This window comes from Typopeltis vanoorti, chromosome 8, assembly GCF_054136105.1.
Source record: "Typopeltis vanoorti isolate ZY-2024b chromosome 8, IOZ_Tvanoo_1.0, whole genome shotgun sequence".
NCBI classification, from domain to species: domain Eukaryota; kingdom Metazoa; phylum Arthropoda; class Arachnida; order Uropygi; family Thelyphonidae; genus Typopeltis; species Typopeltis vanoorti.
In genome coordinates, this window is record NC_143556.1 from 29734394 (window position 1) to 29757213 (window position 22820).

The following is a 22820-nucleotide window of genomic DNA, read 5'->3' on the forward strand; positions in this document are numbered from 1 at the left end:
ACACGACGCCTTCGTCTCTACATAAGATCAGCAGTTAGCTAATCTCATACAGAGGTGGGAGCCTTTTCATCGAAATTTTTTAAAACCACAAAACAGACATATCCGCCAGATATAGCTAACAGAGATAATATACTGGCATCATAGTCTTTGTCGTTTCGGTTGTAATTCTAAACAATAATAACAACAACAACTTGTCCACACACACACACACACACACACACGTACGCTCCTGTTGTGTACAGGTTTTGTAGCCTCTGATGTATTGGGTAGATTAAAATATAAATAAATAGTAAAAAACCAATTTAATTCGATTCTACATTTCACTGTGTTTAATAAAATGTTTGAAACATTATTGAAAACTAGTCAGACTAGATAATTTATATCTAGTTTGCGAGCGCGAAATGCATTAATAAAATAGAAAATACAAGTATATACAACATAAATGAACTCCTTAATATCAGTATTAACCATTTCTCTCTAATAACTGAATTGTATTAAATTATGATTATTTTAAGTTCATTAAATAAAACATTAAATTCTACTGTACTCGCGCTAACAAAAGAAGGATATAATTAAATAATGAATTATTTGCTTTCGAAAGAAGTATTAATCTCCTTCAAGTACATATTTTATCTAGGATTTATTGTAAAAGTATTCATACACGAATTGAAATAGTAGTACTAGTATTTATGCATGTAATTAAGATATAGTAATTAATATTAATATCATTTTCTTTTATCCACTTATTTTGAAACTAATTAAAGAGCATTTATTGTAGGTGGCGCATTGAAAGTAAGAGCAGACGAATATGAAAGACATCAGTTATGTAAGTCAAGGTTGCTATTTATTTTAGCGAAATTTAATGTTGCATGTTTTAAAATATGTACAGAATTTACTTAAGATATAAAAAGCGGTGAATATATCCAAAATGGTATTATTTGTTTGATGATAATTTTTGCATTTAATAATTTTCTGCTACATATTTTCATTCGAAAATTTTCTGCTACTTATTTGCTTTCGAAAGAAGCATTTTTTTAAAAAATATATCCATTCCATATCGGTGCATTTACAACCAAAATAAATAAAAATAATATTTTTAAATGCATAAAAAAGGAGTTTTAAAACGCCTGAGAGTAAAAAGTAAGCGGAATCATTTCCTTTTTACTTTCGTTTCGTTTGTCTATTCATATTGTAAGTATACGATATTAATAATGAAATATACTCCTACCTCATGATGTTCACAACTTTCTGTATTAGGAAATAAAATATATGTAAACATTATTTATTTAAAATGCAAAGAGTGAAAGTGGCTTCATGAAATACTGCCAAATTTAATCCAGATTCAAACATTAAAGGTATTACAAGGGTTGATGACCTTACCTTTAGCATACATCGCTCTCTCTCCCTCTCCCTTTTGTGAACTACTCAAAATCCTTACAGAGTTGCGTATTATTCACTTGGAAAATTCCTAGCTTTCATGATGTCACTCTGCATGTATACGTGACGGCAACTGTCAAGCACAAAGTGGTACTACATCTCTGCCTTCTATCGACTGCTTGCGCATGCGCGTTGCCTCAAAGCCACGTGGCGTCCATCGAGCAACTATGAGTCGTTTTATCGTTATTTGGTTTAGCTAATATAAATTTATAGTAATTCTACTAGTTGTGTAAATTATTGTTTCAGCATTATTAGATATGCTGATTTTAATCGGGCTTTCTATAAACAGAAGGCTACCGTAGTAATTGGAGATTATATATGACGGCTCATAGAGCAAAATATCGCAGATGCATTCCATCTTAGGGATATACGTTATCGGTTTTCATCAGACACTTGACAATTTTGTACATTAATCACAATTACTATCCAATAACTACAGCAATTTTTGTGTGAAAACTGCTATAGTTGTTCAATATATTTGTCCTTAGCGGAAGGATACTTTTAGAATTGTTCATATAGGTATTTCTTGGATTGCACCAGGAAGCCTAGCATACAGGTAAAATTAGTACGCGTTTGTTTATTCGTCATATGAATAACATACAAAAGGACATTTCATCATCACGTTTGATTTCATCAAGAAGCAACTGTCACGCTAACACTGCTGTGTTTGCTTTTTCTGCAGGCACGCGCTTTCAGCGGATACTTTCATTAAATGTTTATTTTTAATGCATGGAAGAATGTACCAGGACAAGCGAATGTAAACTTAATTATTTGCGTTGTGGCCGTATACTGTGTATTGCCAGAAGGCAGAGCGGACGACTGTTGTTGCACATCATGAATTAGTTAAAAGGTGTTGTTTTTCATGAATTTCATCAGAGGATTCGTGATCCAGCAAGCACATGTCATGTACTTGCGATAAAAATATAGCAACATAGATCAATCCCATTAGCCTATGACTTGCTGAGAAAATTTTTATTTTATTTTATTTTTCATATTTTTTGTTTATTTAAATGAGAAATATACGGACTGCCCTTGTGATGACCTGATAAATTCTGCATAATTCTGTTGATTTGTATGATGACGTATTTTGTGGCATCGCAATATGGAATTATGGAATAATCCGGTTTTCTTGTGCAATAAATCAATGCATTTGTACTTGTTATAAAGAACGGCTGTATTAACGAAACACAACATTGCTCCATCATGCCACTATTCCAGAGCCATATTTAACCATGGGTAAATATGGCTCTGGAATGGTAACACCTGCAAATGCTAATTCTAAATGCTAAAATGGAATAGGATATCTAAATAACTTATAATTGTTATGTTGTGAATTAAAAAAAAAAAAACTACAAAATTCTTCCTATGGACTACAACAAATTAAATCCGGCACTGGCCATCTTATTGTCTATTAATTTACTTCCGTTTACCAGGAATGAAATTCTCGCCGTAATACTATTTAATAAAGTACCTTGTATTCTGTCTGCGAGTCATGACGCCAATGCTGACGATCGAGATAGCTGTTCAGTCGAAAGTGTCAATTCCGTTTGGGTGAAAAGCAACTTAACATTTGCGAAAATGTAAACGGGCTAAAAATATGACTGAAAGCCAGCAGATTAGTCCCAACTGAAAAATACAGACTGCTACTGGACTACTTTGCATTTGTTGCTATCGTCGCATTAAGCGACTAATCAGTATGCGTGACTTTATTAATTTGCATTGAGTATTACTGTCAGTATAACATCCAGTACAAGAAAGCAATGCTTATACATCGACGTATTTCTAATCGCGGTGAAATATTACAGAAATATTGTAAAGAGGAAATAAATCAGTGGAAATAAATAAAGATCTCTCTTTAGGTTTTGTAGATCTGGAAAAGGCATATGACAAGGTGCCAAGAGAAACGTTATTCAAACGTCTACAGTTGTAGGTATCAATGGGGCATTATATCAAGCAATACTTAGTGTTTATTTGAGTTGTAAGTCAAATTGAAAGGAGTATAGGAAGACGGTTTTATTGTTAAATCTGGTGTCAGACAGGGATGTACATTATCCCCTCCGTTAGTCATTATCTATATGGATCACATGAAGGAAAGTGGCATCAAACCTGATATCAAAATTGGAGATGTTGATGTCAGCTCTTGGCTTTAAGCAGATTATGTTATACTTCTAAATAAATCTACTACAAGTAGATTTATTTATATGTAATAGATATGGTATGAAGGTCAGCAATAAAAAGACAAAGACAATGAAAATAGGCAGAATCATTGAAAATGTCAACTGTGTTGTGAATGGAGAACCTGTGGAACAGGTGAAACATTTCAGCTACTTAGGCACGATTTTTACTGAAGATGGTAAATTAAATATAGAAATAGGCAACAGAATCAACAAAACTGGTATGGTAGGAAGTCAACTGAACAAATTCATATGGAATAAGAAAGACATTAGTCAAAACACTAAATTAGCTGTATACAAGACAGTGTTCAAGCCAATTTTAACTTATGGATCTGAGAGCTGGGGTAGAAATAAAACACTTGACCAAAGACTAGAGACTTCGGATATGAAAGGCCTGAGAAAAATTAGAAGCATGGAGAGATGGCATCACTGGAAGCACCACATTAAAAATGATGATATTAGGGAAGAACTTGACATTGTCAGCATCGAGGAGTATGTTAGCAAAGCTAATTTCAGATGGTATGGTCACTTAAGCAGAATGGGAGAGGAAAGATTAGCGAAACAAGTGTTCTCTGCCAGGCTGGCAGGAAAAAGACCCAGAGGAAGACCACGATATAGGTGGATACAGTAAAAAGTGCCTTAGACGATAGAAATATAAGATCTGATAATGTTGAAGTCATGACAGGTAACGGACTGATTTGGAGGAAAATTGAAGATAGGAAGTTAGTGATGATGATGATGATTTAAGTTTTTCATGTAGTACTATCATAATGTCCTGTACACCCTTTGAGGGTACATGTCCTAAATTTCATGATGATGATGATGGAAATAAATATCGTCGTAATGAGTCTTTGGAATCAAAGCGTGGGCCCATTAAGAAGACGTTTATTATTTTTTAAATGCCAGTTGTTGTGACTGTTCCACGAATTATAATGTTGGATAAAATTTATTGCGTTGTCTAATGTGTTTTGAACACAATTAGTATGTCGCAGGTATGATTAAAATTTTCACGTGTTAAGGTTAAAGCGTTAGCCAGCCATTCTCACGAACTCAACCAAGTTTGATGAGTTCTACACAAAAATCGTTTTTGTGTAGAACTCATTAACTCAATCGTTAACAATACCCTTGGGTTGAAAAGGTCTGGGCTTTATTTCGGCGCATTAGCAGTGGAACTTTTATACGGACTTTATGACTGCAGATAAGTTCGCTCTTTTCATACCAAGGTGGTAGCTTTTTATTTTATTATTTTATTTTATTTTACGTTCTCCCGATAACTGGGATTTCCTTCTCCCTCCCGTGCAAAGGAGCTTCGTGTAAACACACTAACATCAGGTACACATTAGCTGTCAGGATAGCGAGGGAACACGATTTGCATGCGTGCCAAAACCTAACTAACCTGTCTGTCTCAAGGACTGAGTATACAAAAGTTCATATTTACGTATGCACTTCTTTTTAATGTGCTAATTTTGTATTTTACTTCTGTTGGCATATTTTGTATGCAATGTCTAACAGTTCCGTGTATGTGTATGTTAATAAAATCCCGATAATGTTTCCTGACACATCACGTGATCTTTTATTTGTGATCAGCCACTTGGCCTCTTTATGCGATTGACTAAGTTCCGTGCTGTTGTTTCCTGAAAACTATATTAACTTAACATAGCACCTAATAAATAAATAAATATGACCTCGACAAACTTTTGAAGATACAGCCACGAATAACATTTTAATACGTTACATGTAAGAAAAGAAAACAAAGAAAATAGATTTTAAATAGGTGTATATTGGTGATGGTTGCACTCCTTGAGCTATGCATTGCAACAGGTAGAATGCATCCCAATGATTACAAAAGAACAAGTGAAAATTAATAAATTATATTCGAATTGATTACTGTGTTTTACACCAAGAAATGACAATTATATATATATATATATATATATATATATATATATATATATATATATATATATATATATATATATATATATATATATATATATATATATATATATATAATGATTCCAAAGACTCGTTACGACGATATTTATTTCATTTTTACAATATTACCACGATTAGAAATGCATCGATGTTATAAGCATGGCTTTCTTGTGTTGGATGTTATATTTCTGAAATATTTCACGGATTATCTGGTCCTAACTTTTAACTCGCCCACACTAATAACTTACTATAGGAATTATATGTATAGTGTGGAATTCGCATAAAAAAAAGTTACAGTATCTGCCTCGCTGGAATAATTCAGTATACTGCATTGTCATACTGCCACTGTTCATTTGTGGCTTGTGTCCTTCCCACAGGGAGGTGTACAGTGATGACCAATGCTTTCAAAAGATAAATGTACCTCTAAATAAAATAACAATAGTAAAAATAAAAATAAAAATAAAAACTCTGCGACAACACGCGATTCTATTGACAACGCAAGTGTAGAGACAAGTATACAATGTTACTATGGTGGGTAGATTGCTTTGGTCCTTAAGCAAGACGGCTTCGTATGTCAATAAAAGAAAACCAGCTTTCTACAAACTTCTAATGGAATCAATAAAATAAAAAACATTCTGGATGGTTCAAATTATTGATATGGAGCCTTTTGTGATGCCAGCATCTAAAATAATTACTTTTGTGCCACTGAATCGAATTACCTGAAACTATATTGGAATTATTTTATGGAACCAACAGTAAAAAAAAAAAAATATAAATGATTAAATAAATTTTGAAAATTTAAATAATGATATTGAATGGGTTGCATATACAACGTAGATAGGCTAAATTCTAGATGCAGAATTGGAAATCAATTATATTATTTAGTGACGTTCTTTGACTCCAGATGTCGCCACTCTATACTATTGATAATCCATGAGGCAAATAGATCCCCCCCCCCTCCCCATCTGTCTCAGTGTCGACATTGTAGGTTCATTGCAAACATGACCTTGGAGCCAATTACAGTTAGATGGTATCATAGCGCAACTTCTCCTGCTAATTACCTATTTAATGTTGCACAATATAGCTTTATTATACACCGAAATCAATAAGTCGGTCTCTTAATATTAATAAGTTTGGTCTATTTCAGAAGAGAATTCTTAGTAGCGCATTCCATCAACAGATGGTAGCACGAAGCGTTGATTCTTATTTGTGTTGTTAAGGTCATTCGTTATTTATAAACAGGATTGTAGCTAGCACGCCTTCATTAGTAAAATATGAGCATTGAAATCGACTCTTCTCCTCCCCTTTCTCCCCAATTTAATTTACTTGCTGGTGTTCCTGTGGGAAAATGACTTTGCCTGTTAACGAAGACTTCTTCCTGCACACCTGCTCTGTTACTTCTTTCACTAATTGTTCCTCTTAATTCTAAAGATTTCTATTGCTCTGTGACGTAACGACTATTGACTTCTTTCAGTGCCTTCTATCCTTCTCCACCACTCCCCCCCTCCTCAACCAGCGATATTGACGCTGAATTGTAAAGGTGGGCATCAAAGTACAGGCGTTAATTTCCGTGTCAGTTGAGATAACAGAAGAACTAACACCATAAAAGACAAACTAAATGCAGGACTTAACAAGAAATGGAAAACAGAAGACTCGTACCTTCCTTTTCCAGCCAGTTGTTAATTATTCATCGAAAAAGAGATATTCGACATTCGACTGAATGAGTAAGTAGGAAAAAAGTGTCCTTAAATACAAAGCACACACGAAATATACCAAGGTCTGATAATGAGAAGCACGCAAAGAGAGACAGATGTCTTGCAAAAGTTGTACCGAAGGAAGAAATAAAAAGAAAGAAAGAAATGCAAATACAATTTATATATATTCATGCGAAGAATCAAAACAGATCTGATGCATCGCAATTTACTCAACACTCTTCAGAGGCCAACTCTGTGTTTATTTTCGTTACTATAGTGACAAAACAATTGCTGTTTAGTTAAACCAAACTGCCATTTGAATCAATCGAATTCACAAAAAGAAGTGTATTTCGCAGTAGCATTATTGGATAGTAACGTCTTTCATTATCGCAGCAACTGAGCCCAGGAACTGCTTTTGACTCGTGAACTATTGCTAGTTTGCCATTGAAATGGTTCGTTCAAAACCAAAATTGACAATACCACAAACTTTTTATTTGTAAGCATTTAAAATACCAAACTTCATTAAACTCCATGCTATTCGGAGCTGATATTATATTGTATCGTTATTCTAGAATTACTACTTCGACTGAAACTCAAATTAAGATGTCGCGACAAATGTCAGATTTTAATAAAATCAATAGAGCTAGATCAAAGTTGTTATATGCATACAAATGAGCAGAGCAGACAGTCGGAGGAGAAAACGGTCTATAACAGGCATTTATGCACTTTGCGAAACACCCTTGAAAGAAAATGGGGAGGTGGGTGAAGAATAACTCGAGAAAAAAACTAATAAAGCACAAAACAGCTTTGAATAAAAATCAGTAAACAAGATTTTTATTTAACTTAAGGGGATATTAAATCCCACATTATTTCAAAGCCGAATAAGAAACTCAAAGATCGGAATCAAAGAGTTTCATGCCGAATATAGTAAACTATAAAAGTTTCGGCGGATTGTAGCGTAAGCTAAAGCACGTAGTTCAACACTAGGGCAACTCGTTGCAAAGGTGAGTAAAATTCTGATCACTAATCTTACTATTACCCATAATGTAAAACACATCTCCTAGGAGATGTATGATGTTATATATTATGGTATACTTTGCAACGAGTTGCCCTAGTGTTGAACTACGTGCTTTAGCTTACGCTACAATCCGCCGAAACTTTTATACTTTACTATATTCGGCATGAAACTCTTTGATTCCAATCTTTGAGTTTCTTATTCGGCTTTGAAATAATGTAGGATTTAATATTACCTTAATTTAAATAATGTTACATCGCCGAAGTGAAGCCTATTGGTTCTTTTATTTAAATAAACAAGAAATTGTCAGTTAAAATAGGTATAGTAAGTGTATTAAATGTCGTTCTTATGAATATGAAAGGCAGATTTTAGAGGACAAATTGCGACATGCTATGTGGAACTCAAATCAGTATTCCTAAAACATCACTTATACTCATAGTAATGAGTATTGCTATGAAAGTGGCGAGTCAGTTGAGTCTAAGATTGATTTCAAAACATCGAAAAGTAGCACCTTCTAAAAATCTCAATTTTCCGATACAGCATTATCTGTTTGTCAAACTCGGGGATTCTACTTACGTTCTCCCATCCCTGATCTTTGATTATAAGATTTTAGAAGAAGAAAAAAATAGATATTTATATAGCTATCTTTCTATCTGAAATCTTTCTATCTACGTCTTTTTAAATACACTTACTCTCTGAGTGAAAGTGGATGAGTAGATATGATTTCATAAAAATATAAAAAAGTGAGCCAAGTATTTTGGAAGCAGGAGGTTGGCTGCAACATGTGGTAACTTTTCCTCTTTTATTCCATATACCTCCGTCTCCTTGGAAGAGCCTTCGGTAAGAAGTATTCCCAATAAAAAAAAGGTCAATAAACTTCTATCTCGGCCCTCACCTGCATCCCAAATACGCTAATGATGTTTTATAGGTTCCTCGATCTCTTGTGTATGAGACCAATATAAAAATAAATAACTAAAAAAATAATAACTGGTCGAAATTTTTTTCGATGATTCAGCTTGCAACATTTCTTTTTGATGATTTTGATCCTATTGTGAGAAAATTATCAGAGGAACTTTAAACGATAAGAAACAAAAAACACTATTAGGTTTTTGGTCGAAAGGAAAAACTATACTTTTTGGGCATTTCCCTTTCGCTTTTAAAAGTACTCTGTGCTTGGAAAATATTACAAGTATTCTGGAGTTTATTAATTGTATTTAATGCAACAAATTTGACAAACCGTGCTCACGGTGAATATATCTAGCTAATAAATATCTGATTGTTCACCTTCATCTTGATTTATCGGATGTTCGTTGCCATGATTGGAAACAAGTGACGAACAAAGACGTGAGTTTAAATCTCATCACGATGAGAATTTTCTATATGCTTTTTCAAGCAATGTTAAATTCACTTTTCCCTTCTCCGCAGACAGATAAACTGTTCTAAGAATACATGCGGATGACGCACATAAAAAAAAACGAATTTCCAAGATTAGTTCTTTTTTATGTGAATTCACACACACATGGAAGGTTATAAATCTATAGGGCTGTGGGTGGGCTAAGGATTTTTTTCTACTTTTATTATATATATATAAATATTCGCTTTTCTGAAAGATACAAAAAGTCTGAGTTAGTCAGTCTCAAACGCGGTAGTGTGGATTTTCGTCCATCAAAACAGGCGAACCGGCCAGAAGAACACACGCAATATAGACATATGATACCGCAGGAATAAGATTAACCATCCTATTTCGTCGGATTTGATTTTGAACTCATGCACAGTAGATATAAGCGTAAATCTGCAATATGTGAGACAGCGCATGTCTTATATTTTCTATTACAGTCCTTAATTTTCCCTATGCGGACAGATTTTGTTACATCTTGTTTATATAATATTCTTTGTTTGCAACTTTGCTCTTTGCATAGGACTTAATACCATGAGCTATTAGTTACGGCTTACTTTCGCCTTAGATATAGTTTCGTTTACGATCACTAATGTATTTCGGTAATTTTCCGAGTGATTGAATTTGCAAGGTAGGGATTAAAGCATCGTTGCAGTTTCCTAAGTAGATCATCTCCCAAAGCGCGTCTATGAGTTGTGTTTAACCTTTACCAGTGAAATAAATGGAAAATGAGAGGCCTTTCCCTGCAAGATAATTCGATTTAATGTACTAATTTTCATACAAGAGTTGTCCATTTGCGTGTCTGTCATCCCTGGCGACCTCAGAAATTAACCAGTTCGTTCTATAATCATACGATCACTTTTGCAGTCTCTCTATCATTTGCTAATGCCCTTCTGTAATTTAACACTAAAATTTTCTCTTTCTCAATTACAACTAACTTCGGTTGCTTTAGCAACGGACGTTGTTTGGGATAAAAGAGGAGTTTAGATATTCATCAATGAGGCTGCATCCATTTAAACCCATCACGTGAAATGGGATTATCTGTTCAAACTACGGTGTTCTCATTCATTTCCAAAAAGGATCCAATTATGGTGCGCCGTTGACAGTGCAGCCAGTGAAAAACATTAACGTCCAGAACAGCCGACGTTGTGGAAGAAGAATCATCTAAAGATGTATCTAGGCACGTGGAACTGTGCAGACATATTAAAGCTGAACATTGTATAGTTAATAGCGACACCAGAGAGATTCGCGATATGGTCATAGTTGCGTGAGTAAGAACAAAGCTGAAACTCTAAACTGGCTTACGTGTTACCAATGAAAGTTTTTTCTCAATGCGGTTGAAACGTTCGGTGATATTTTCAACCTCTGTCACGGTACCCCTTGATGACCATGGAACATACAAAAACATACTTTCATCGCTAAAAAGTAATTTTTTCCATCCTCTTGACTCCACAACAGTCTTTGCTTACACCATCGCACTTTATCTGCCTTATGAAAGTCATAAGCTGCTTCGTCATAGGCACACGTGATTTAAAATCTAATTTGTGAAGTCACCTCAACGTCTTAGATTTAGACACATTCACACCTATTTCTTTCCATTTCCTGTGAAAATATTTTACAGTTCGGAAGCGGTTTTCTTCATGATATTCTTCAATCTCCTCTCATCTCTTGATGTAGTTATTACCTTTTGGCCCCTATTGCGGCGATTATTTTGAAAACTCCGGATATTGGAATACGTCTCAGTACGAAACGTCTTAGCTTCCGATATATCACTTGTTCGACCCATGTTTAGCAAATGATTAACTGAAATCCACGTGCAAACTCTACCTCACACACTAATCAGTCCCACAGCTACTGAAATATATGCTATTTCTATGCTCTCTTCAAAAGCAATCTCAAAAATTTGGAATATTCTAATATTTTGATCCACGTTAAAAATTATTCTAATTTTTTCAATGTTTTCAAATAACAGATTTCTTATAATTTATTACATTTTTATATTTTTGCATGGCTATATAATCGACAAAATACGTAGATTTAGATTATGCTAATTCATGTTTGGTAAAATTATTTTTTTATGCAATAAATTAGAATTGCAAATCATTGAACACGTTTTTTTGATTATTCTAATCTTTTGGTCCGGAGCTGTAACATGAGAATTAGCATAATGTAACATATTATGGTCGTCCATTATTACTGCTTGAACTATTTCTTATCAGCGTAAAAACTTTGGCGGTTATTATTCCTTACATTTCGTGATAATTTGTAAAAACTGGGAACGTTTTGTGCAAAACTGACAACACGGTGATTGAAATACACGATAATTCACCGGTCACTGAATTTAATCGTCAGTAATGTTGATCACAATGGGAACAACAAATGATCTTTCGGAATTGATAGAGGATTTGTTACAGGTGCCAGTCTGTCTGGAGCCGTGATTATGAAAACAACAGAGCAAACTGGTTTCTCTAATGGTGAGATATCCCTGATGTTTAATCAGTGGAAAAATAACCAGCATTGCTTGTCTAAGAAGCGTAACTGTGGTCCTAAGACTGTCCGAACAAGATCGCTGTCATCTCAAAAGGCTTGTACGAACAAATAGAACTTCCCGCATGCAGAAATTGTCCGAAATTTAATGAAGGCTGTTCCAGGCCCATATCTCACCGAATCATGCGCAGGGAATTGAAGAGGATCGGAATTGGGAGTCGCATGCCTATATGTAACAATAAAAGTTTCTAATTCGGTGGCCCGTATGTGTAGTTATGACGCAATATAAGAATTTACATAGTGGTTTCAATGCTTTAAAAGTGCACGAACATCAGCGGAAATTGCGAAGTTTTATGAAAACCAATCAAATGACAAAAATGAAGTGTAATTTAGTAAGAAATGAGAGACTAATCAACTGCGCTTGTGTATCATCACAGATCGAGAATTCTGAGATTAGAAATTCACCATGACAAATGTCCTGCACACCTCCTCTATACTCGTTCTGCAAATTTTGACCACACACACACACACACACACACACACACACACACACACACACACACACACACACACACTAGGAAGATATTCTCCGAACATTACTTTACTTTGAACCTTACTTTGTAGAAGTTTTTTTTTTTCAATTTATAAAGAGCTTTGAATGTCAAATTTTTCGATGGGGTTAAAATAAATGAAATACGAGGAAGATTAACGCTAACTGCATTAATCTTAACTCAGGTTTGATTTGAATCCCACTGTAGCACGAAAATCTTGAAAGGTTTTTAGGTGGTAGATGATTTTCTTCACCCGGCGTGATACCGCCATCTATTGGAAACCGGAAGTCGCTTATGATGTAGATTTTCATCCTTTCATTGTTGAGCTTACATTAAAATAAAAAAACATATTAAGAAGAGGCATCGTTTTCCTACCATGATCCTGTTGTTTTTATTTTTCATTTTTTAAGTGAATCGTTTATTAAAAGCTTTCTCAGTAATTGTTTACCAAAGTAAGACAAGATTATAATATGCAGTAAAATGAAAAAAAAAAAAATACTGGTAGGTCAAATTTACACGTTTCGCGCCCGTAGAGAGAGACTTGTTATAGTGTCGTTGTTGTTTTTAACTCCTCTTCCTTATCGGCTCGTCGACTTTCATTGACGAAGCAATCCCCAAGGACTTTCTTCAGTGAGTAGAAGATCATAACATCAGTGAGACAGTGAGACAGGCCATAACATCTATATTTAGTGCCAACTTTAGTGAAAGCGTCTTTATATTTCTTTATCTCTCTTCTCGCTTGCAGCTAAGAATTACGTGGTAGAACTCTCTATTTTCATGCACATCTATCTAATAAGTCAAAAGTTAAAAGGAAAGAAAGTCATCAAAGAACCCACGCGATTGACGATTTCGTAAACAGAAGTATATACAGAAGTATACAGCTGAAAATAGGAGGAAGTCGCCCGATTTGTTGACATTACGTCTCACTGAATCACCAACTTAAAAATAAAATAAAAAAATCCTCTCTGTTTGTACATTCTGGATTTTACTCTTATAGTATACCCTTTTATGAAAACACCTTTTAGCATAACGTGAAAATTTTCTTTACGATCACCTTACAGATCGCTGAAAGAGTCGTAAAAATATTTACATTGAACGTAAAAAGAAAAACACTCTAAAAGATTGGGTTTAATACTTAAACTGCAAGCTTGTGTCTACAAAGTATGAAGAATTGTTACATCTTAACAGGTTTGGATATATGGGGCATAAAAAAATTAACTCAACACAGTAGGATTATCTTTGTATTTTTATGAGGCACGCTTACAAATATGCTGTATCCATTTTATAATAGCCTGCGCCAAAAAGAAACATGTCAGTGAAATAATAATAATAATAATAAAGGTAGTTTGAAGTCTCTACTTTACTTTCGTATATTTCTTAATATTTTCCGGCCTGGATGGCTTAATAGTCAGCGCACATTACAACCAAGAAGCTGTAGGTTCAAGTTCCACCCTAAAGGAAGATTTGAACCCGCGGCTTCCTGATTGCAGTGTACTCTTCAGAGGCAGGATATGAATATCGCCCCCCCTCCTCGTGAGACCAGAGTCCCACTTAATGGAGGCCTGAAGTGCCTTGAAAAGTTTTTGCTTCAGGATTTCAGGATTATGTAAAAAATAAATCTTCTTCTTCTTGGTTTCGCGTGTTAGGCAATTGTTTGCCTGTAACGTTTTCAATGGTTTAAAAATTTCCTGGGTCCTCCTCTTGATCGGTGTCCCTTTGGTTTATATTTTCAGGCAATATTTGGCCATCTCTCCTCATTCATTCTTTCTGTGGTGTATTCTGTTATGAATTATGGATAATTGTTTTCTTATTTCTTATCTTGTCTATTCTTTTATAACCCGCAAGTGATCTTAGGAACTTCATTTCTGCAGCTTCCTCTTGTCTTTTATCTCGTTCTCACTAAGTCCACTAAGTCCATGTTTCAGAATTGGTTTGGCTATTATTTTATATAGTTTTATTTGGGTTGTTCTAGACATCTGTTTATTGAAGTGTCTGTTCAAAGTTTCAATAACTGCTAGGAATTTTTATTTTTTATATGCAAGTCGATTTCTCCATTGGGCTTACTTAATTTCCTAGATATTTAAATTTGTTCACTTGTTCTGTTACTTTGTTGTGGATGACTAATTTGCATCTTTTAATTTATTTGCCTTGAAATGCTATTGATTTGTTTAATATATTGAGATTTTTATGTCATATTGTTCTATTGTTTTGTTCAATACGTGTAGATTTTCCTGTAATTGGTCTTCATTTTCATCAAAAATAACTTGATCGTCAGCATACAAAAGCCTGATTAATTCTTTATTTCCTATTTTAATTCCTTTGATTTCGTTCTTCCTCCACTCTCTTGAAATTTTTTCCATATATATATATTGAAGAGTATTGGTGATAATCCACTTCATTGAATAAGACATATTGGTTTTAATTTTTTTAAAAACAATTTAATATATAACAATATAATATATAACAAAAAAATAAAATTTAAAATAATTTTAAAAACAAAGACCTACCTTTGCAATCACATTACAAAACACTACATAGGGAGATGTGTTATACAAGTAAAACATGCATTCGATGTCGTGGACTCGTTTTTCTTTAATTCTGTGGCCTAAGCTATCTCGTAGTTAATTCTCACAATCGAATTCAATAACCTAAAAAATTATTCTTGTAGGAATTCGAATGTTCATTCGAATTCCTACAAGAATTCAATTCATTTTCACTTGAACTGGTTAGTCATGCTCATTTCGAGTTTTTGCAAATGTAGGGAGGGGGAACTGTGTAAGAACCCACTCAGCCGACAGACACCAGAGATAAATGAGAAAAGACATAATGCCATCGCCGTTAATTCTTTGTAAGTGCTTTGTCTCTCTTTCTTTGTCGCATTGTCTTTCTAGCGAGCTCTTCTAACATTTCTTATCAGGTAGTCATCAGGTTGCGTTGTACTCATTTGAAAGCTTTAGATACGAACCATGAAAACCATTTTTTTAATCGATATAGCAGCATCCAAAGATACATTTTGAACAGCCTGTATCTACGGTACATGTGCAGTACATTTGAATAGTAATTTGTGTTTGATACCAAATGTACGTAGTTGCCTGCTCTAAAGAGTGTCCATTAGAGCAGGCAACTAATATCAGGCGTATACAGTCCATTAACTGTGTACGCCTGATATTCTAGGTTGCTATAGTAACATTCAATCTTGAAATGCCTTCCTTTTAATATGAGATATGAGAACCATTAAAAACTTACCTTTGTGTGTGTGTGTGTGTGTGTGTGTGTGTGTGTGTGTGTGTGTGTGTGTGTGTGCGTGCTGGAATACGACAATTCATCCATCAGTTATCATGATTGTTGAATTAAATCATGATAAATTCTTCATATGGAAGTTGCAAGGCCATGGCCACGACTGACCAAGACAAATCAACTTCAGAAGTCGCCAGTCACACACACACACACACACACACACACCCATCCTGTTAGTGATTGTAATATATTTCGCATCAGTATCCAAGTGATTACTGGCAACGGCCTACGTCATATCACGTGACAGTTTGTTGATATGAGAGAGGCTCACTCGAATGTTAAGCTTACAATAATCTAATTTCACCATTGACTGCGATGCTCATCTAGAGGAATCGAGTGACGGAAGGTGTTACTGCGAAGGAGGACTAGTTTCCTCACATGATTAAGAAAAAAAATCAGTCTAAGAATTTTTTTTTATTCTTCGAATATATAACGAGCTAGCTATATTTAATAAATTCCATCGACTTGGTCCTCTAAAGAATTGTTTCAGCCGAAAGGTGATTTGAGCCTAGTTGAGCCAAGTCGAATTTTCGAACGACTTCTATGTATCTGAATAAGAAAGGAGTAAAATAAAATCCATTAAGAGAATCATTGCTCACGTTTCAAGAACAAATTTTCACTAGAAAACACCTGGATTCAATTCTTTACGCGAGGAATAGGAATCTTTATATTGACTTTTTTTCGAAGTGAAGGTGAGTTTAATCGGTTTCATATGGTTGGAGGTCCGATTTTTCTGAAACTAGTTCTTTGCTTTTGAAAACAGATAAACAAAGAGGCTGCCAATTCCCTCGGATCCAACCCCTTGATCTAGATTATGCGATTTACAGCGGTATTCTTGTTTAACAAAACCGAAGATTCAATGCATGAAATATGATATTTTATAGATGCACATTTTTGATTCTCAGACTTCGTGGCTATCACAATTTTGAATCCTTAAAATCTTTCTTTTGTAGGTGATTTATGACAGAAAGAAAATCACGTGTTTCCAGAATACAACCAACAAAACAGTCTTCTATTCTGTTGGCTGTTTTTCGAACTTGACGATTTGCCCAATTCTCAAGTCATTATTTTTTTTTTTTTTACAGACAGCTATTTTTTTTTTCAAATGTGTTTGCGCAATACACACATGCAAAAAAAATTGGTGCTAGTGCAAACTTTGCAAAATAAAGGTAGCTGCTGTTTACTAACATTTTACGAATGTGCTATATTTTTTCATTTTTTTTTTTTAATGCAGAGCTCTCTGAAGTTCAAAATTAAATGTCATTCCAGTGCTATGTGTTCGCGCTTTTCCTAATGCCACCTGAAAGGAAATGCAAAATTTACTTGGCGAATAAAAAAAAAAAATTCTCTCAGGAATAAATTGCATATTTTAAGCGCCGATCATTACTAGAAAAGAAACTAAAGTATTAAAGAGTCGTTTCTATGACACCAAGCATCCTTTCCTTAGCTCAGTGCGACAAAGGAGTCGTTTTAGAATTTCCATTAGAATGCCAATTTGATGTTCGGGGAATCACAAAGAATTTCTTAGCGTCGAAATAGTGTGTGGATGTGTCGAGATAAGAATAGAACTATCTCCCGGGCTTCATCCCTAGACTTTTGTCAACAACCGTTACAAGATGGCGCTGAATACAACTAAGTGCAGCATAGAAATACAGTTGGTCCCACATCCCTGATGTAACTAAGGAAGAAAAAAAATATCACTGAATGTTTTTTCTTGTAACAGCGCTGCTGGGAAGTTTTGTCAGGCTTTGATTCATTTTTAGTCTGAAACACATTCCAAATGAAATGCACTATTGTTAAGAAATTCGAAACAAGTAAAGTTTTAGTAGAATTGGCATAATTTATGGGTTTACTTAAGGATCTACCCTAGTTGTTTGCAATCAACTCGTTCTTAAGACTACTCCAAAGATCCATTCAATGACATTTAATTCTGTGTTATTTTTTCGTGCACTTTTTCTTCGTTCATAGCCCTAACAATCTGTTATAAGTCATACTTACCACCTTTTGATTGTCTATTTTTTCATTAGTCATATTCTCCACAAGTTGATATTTTACGAAAACGGCGTTGACGCTCTCGATTCAACAACTTACTGACAAGAGAGTGGGGACGACGCGATTAATTCTGCTTAGTTGTTGCAAACATCGGCGTATTAAGATTAAAGCATTAACCCGCTGATCACTCTCATTCTCTGAGCTCAGTTGAGACATGCGAACAGCAATGCCTGAAAGGCCAAAGCATCAATCCTTGTCCAAGATCAAGATGAAACTCTTGTTTTATGTGTAGAGATCGAAATTGTAGGAGGCTACATATTAGAGTATGGAATATCTGTAAAGGGAATACAGAAATAGTCGAAAAAGCCAAAAAAAAAAAAAAGTTTGTGGAGTTATCCTGGATGATTCCACATTGCAGTCTTGTTCGAATCCTACCGTGTGTCTCTAGGCGGGAGATGAATTTCGTCATTCGATGTGCGACCATCAGCCTGCTTATTGGAGGTCTAAAGTGGCTTGAAAATCTTCAAGACCAGGATTAACGGATTATCTAATCCTTAATCCGCCTACCGTACTAATGCATGACAGATTTAAAACCATTCCTGGATGGATTCACATAAAAAAATGATTTCAAGATATTTTGCGTGTCATTTGATTAACTTGACGTTACGCGTTGAAACTAAGGAACAATTTTAATTTGAATTATTTTTATTTGTGCACGTTCTTATTTTTAAGTTTTTGCATGGTTATTTAAAAATTCCGCAATTATATTGAGAGTAGCATTGGGTTGCCTGTAACATAGTGTAATATGGTATTTTAATCATATTTATGCACTATACTGTTCAAAACCCCAAACCACAAAAGATCGCAAACCTACTGGATATTAAAGATTGACTTGACAAGAAAGACAAGACGAAAAATCCCAGAACAAGTTACTATCTGTGACACTGTCCAATACTGAATAATACTCCATCCACTTCCGAATAAAACTAAATCTATCATGGAAAGCTAATAAATTTATCATATCGATGACTAATTTCCTGTTTAATGTTATTTTTTCACTTCTTCACATTAATGAATTCCCAACATAATTAAATATAAATACCAACTGACTCCACAAATTCTAGTAGTAAAATAAACAAATGAATATCTGGGTAAGATAGTTTATGATAGTTCTGTGCCTGATTTTGTTTGTGTCCGGAAGGATTTTCCTTTTTTTATTGGCGCCTCCAATGCAGGTAAGAAGAAATTTTCTTCTTACCTGCAAAAACTCGGGTGATCTCTCCCCCTTACAATTCACAAATGCTGATGACAGCATGCAGTTAACAGAATATATCAGTCTCTTATACTGAGTATAGAGTTTCATAATGTTTTGTTAATTAAATACATTTGCACACAAAATATTGCCTAATACTGTCAGTAATCGTCTTCTGGTTGTTATTGTTTTGTTCTAAGCAAGGTGATTGTCTTTTTCTTTCACTCAATGTGTAATTGAACATTTGTTGTTATAAGTTTTAAAAGAGGTAAACCGTGAGTAGACATAACTATACATAAAAATATAACGGAAAAACTCACGTAGAAAAATTATTTAATGGTATAATTTTCGCCCGTGTGTCACAGGCATCTTCAGTACAATTAGGCACAAAAATTAAACATATACAAGGCATCAGTGAACGTATAGCAAAAATTTTAAAACCACTGAATATTTTTGTTGCCTTTCGACCTTTTAGAAAAATCTCCACCTTTCTCGCTTCTCCAAAGGACAAGCTTCCACATCTTAATCATCCAGGTGTCTACCAGATTCCGTGCTCTTGTGGATTATGTTATTTCGGACAAACGGGAAGATCTGCCTCCATTCGGCTAGAAGAACACCAATCTTATATTGAATACTTTAAACCTGAAAAGTCTGGACTTGCAGAACATGCCATCTTCACTAGACACAGAGTTCATTGGAAAAAGACAAGAGTTCTTCACAAAAGTCAGTTTCTCATGGAACGCCTTTATAAAGAAGCATGTGAAACTCTACTTCATTCTCCTAACTTAAACAGATCCGACGGCTTACGTCTGTCCCCTTTATGGGAGATAGTACTTTACAAATCAGCTAATCTTTCCTAACTTTTTATTGTATTAATTTTTTTTTTTTTTTTTTTTTTTTTTTTTTTTTTTTTTTTTAGGAAAGTTATTGACCTTTTCAGTTATCTTACACCAGCTACTTAGGTGGCGCTTTTTGGAATTGTCAGTTAATGTTTAATTTTTGTGCCTAATTGTACTGAAGATGCCTGTGACACACGGGCGAAAATTATACCATTAAATAATTTTTCTACGTGAGTTTTTCCGTTATATTTTTATGTATATTTGTTGTTATAGTTTTGTATGTTAGTATGTAAAAATTCGTTGATGTGGTGTTCATCCATATTTGAAGGTCTGATGCCACTCAGTTCCTATAAATGTTTCCTAGAATTCTGTAAACAACGAAAAATCAATTCGTTGAATAGCTTGCGCTATTTAAAATACCAGCAGGAACATTTTTCTTCGAATACGAAAAATTCTTCCTGGAGTTGAAAATGTGTCATTTGTGAAGCTATTAAGAAGGTAAACTTCTAGTCTGAATTTCTCAAGACATTGTTTATCTAATGAAAAGTTAAAAAAGTGTATATCACACCTAATATGATAAAATCGACTATCCATTCACTGGTTTTGCATTTCATTTCCTTTGTTGCAAGTCTTCGCATCTTCAAGGTAATAAATAAGCTTCTAAATAATTCTAAAAGTAGAAACAGTTCAAAAGGAATCACATATTTCTATTTCTCATAGCTTGCTTTCCGATTACTGACTAAAGTACTTCCACGACTGTACTAACCATAAAACAATACGAAATCGATTGCTGTCACATAGAGAATGGCAGACGAAATACGAAAGCTTCTACATCAAAACAATGTTCTGATCCTCAGTTCTCAATAAATGATTTCGCGTCCTTAGATTCACCAAGATTGGCAATTGAAAATAAATCAAATGGCTCGCTTAAAAATATTTCTCAATTCCAAAATGCTTCTAGTGCATATACTGCAGCAAAGTTATTTATTATTTCAATTTCGCATTTAACATGATTAAGTTAGCAAATAGAATTAGTTCATTTAAAATTAGATAATATACCATTTTTATTAAAGATAAGACGAATCGACAACTCAACCTTTCTTTCTGTGGAAAAATGGTAGAACACGAGCCTCACCCAAAATACCTTGGAGTGAGCCTGGACAGACTCCTAACCTATAAAAGGCACATCATCAACCTCTCCAATAAAATTAAAACCAGAAATAATATCATTTCAAGGCTTGCTGGAACAACCTGGGGTTGTGGTGCAGAAGTCCTATGGTCGTCTGCACTAGCCCTCGCATTCTCTGCAGCAAAATATTGTGCTCTTGTCTGGGAAACAAGTACACACACACTAACATTATAGACACCCAGCTAAAACTCTACCACGCGCATAATTAGTGGGACAGTGAGAAGCACCCCTCTCTCCTGGCTGCCTGTTCTATCTAACATTGCTCCGCCACACATACGGAGAAGACAAACCTCGATTAAGGAATTTAATAAAGCATTTAATTGAGCAACCCACTCCTGCCCCTACACCAGACTCTCATAAACCCACCTAGTCTTCGCCTCAAATCTAGAAAGCCTCTCTGGTCCATGGACGAACTCTCTTCGGGTACGCTGCCATCAATATCTGACATATGGAGAGAATACTGGTCCAACAATCTCCCAACAAACGGCTTCCTGGTAGAAGATCCTGTGCTCCGCAGCCTGGTTTTGATCAGGATCAGAACTAGTCTGGACAGATGTGGCTACCTTGTACATAAATGGGGGGCCGTCAAATCACGCTTATTGTGATTGTTCTCTCGTAGCAGACGATTACTCATATTGTGTACGACTGCCCAAGGCGCCAATTTCACGGTGGTGGCCTGCAGGACATCCACAAGGTGACGGATGAGGCCTTGAATTGGCTTTCCAGCCTGGACATTGACCTGTAGTTGGTATGGTGGTGGCGGTGGTTATGGAGGAAACAGAAGATCACGGGCCCGTCTCACCACGAAGATATTATTCTCATAGTCACTCTCATAGTCCTCGTCATAGTATCCGCAGAACCCTCCTCATGTTAGAAGATGATGATACAATGTGAAATGGGCCTCCTCTAATGGATCAAGTTTTCTCACACAAGACACAACTGCTCTCTAATTAAACCTCGGATACAGCCACTTTTATGTTGTGAATGTTGTGAGAACATGCAACCTTGTCATACTGGTTGCAGCAGGATGGTAATTGTCCCTGGCTTGATTATGACACGTTACTTTTGCTTTATTTAGAAAAAAAAAAGGAAAGACTTAGAAACTTTTATATGTTAAGATTTTCATCATTTGTTTCTGGAAATTGTGATTGTACTTTTCACTTGCCAGTTTCATGTAGCCATAAGCAGAAATAAATAAATAAATTACAGATAAGATAACCTACTTAAATTATTCGTATAATTATTTGTGTATATAAATATAAAAATTAAATGATAATCCTACTACAATTGCTAAACTGTGGTTTTGATTCTATGCCAATCACTCATATGTAGTTTCAAATTTAAAAATATACAAGAAATACGTACACGTTTATGAATCTATTCATTAATGTCTTCGATTCGATTTCATTATAAAATTAGCAATTTTATTTTATTATTGTCATTATTATTAAAGAAAAGGGGAACGATCTCATCAACGACTTTAATTTAAAAAAAAAATTAAAAAACTGCGATAGTTGTTCACACTTTTATCAAAATCATTTACACAAGGGTGCCTCCATATC

General features: G+C 34.7%; 1 protein-coding gene across 3 annotated transcripts in view; it reads right to left on the reverse strand.

The window, feature by feature from the left end:
- Positions 1–22820, reverse strand: part of LOC150103897 (stomatin-2-like) — a 119561-nt gene that overhangs the window by 33860 nt on the left and 62881 nt on the right. Inside the window, exon 1 of one of the 3 annotated variants that reach the window (XM_090397169.1) lies at positions 1381–1517. The exons of the other annotated variants lie outside the window; for them this stretch is intronic. Coding sequence (XP_090253295.1) covers positions 1381–1393 — 13 coding nt within the window. The 5' untranslated portion in view covers positions 1394–1517. Of the gene's footprint in view, positions 1–1380; positions 1518–22820 lie in introns of those variants that run through there. 3 annotated transcript variants of the gene reach the window in all.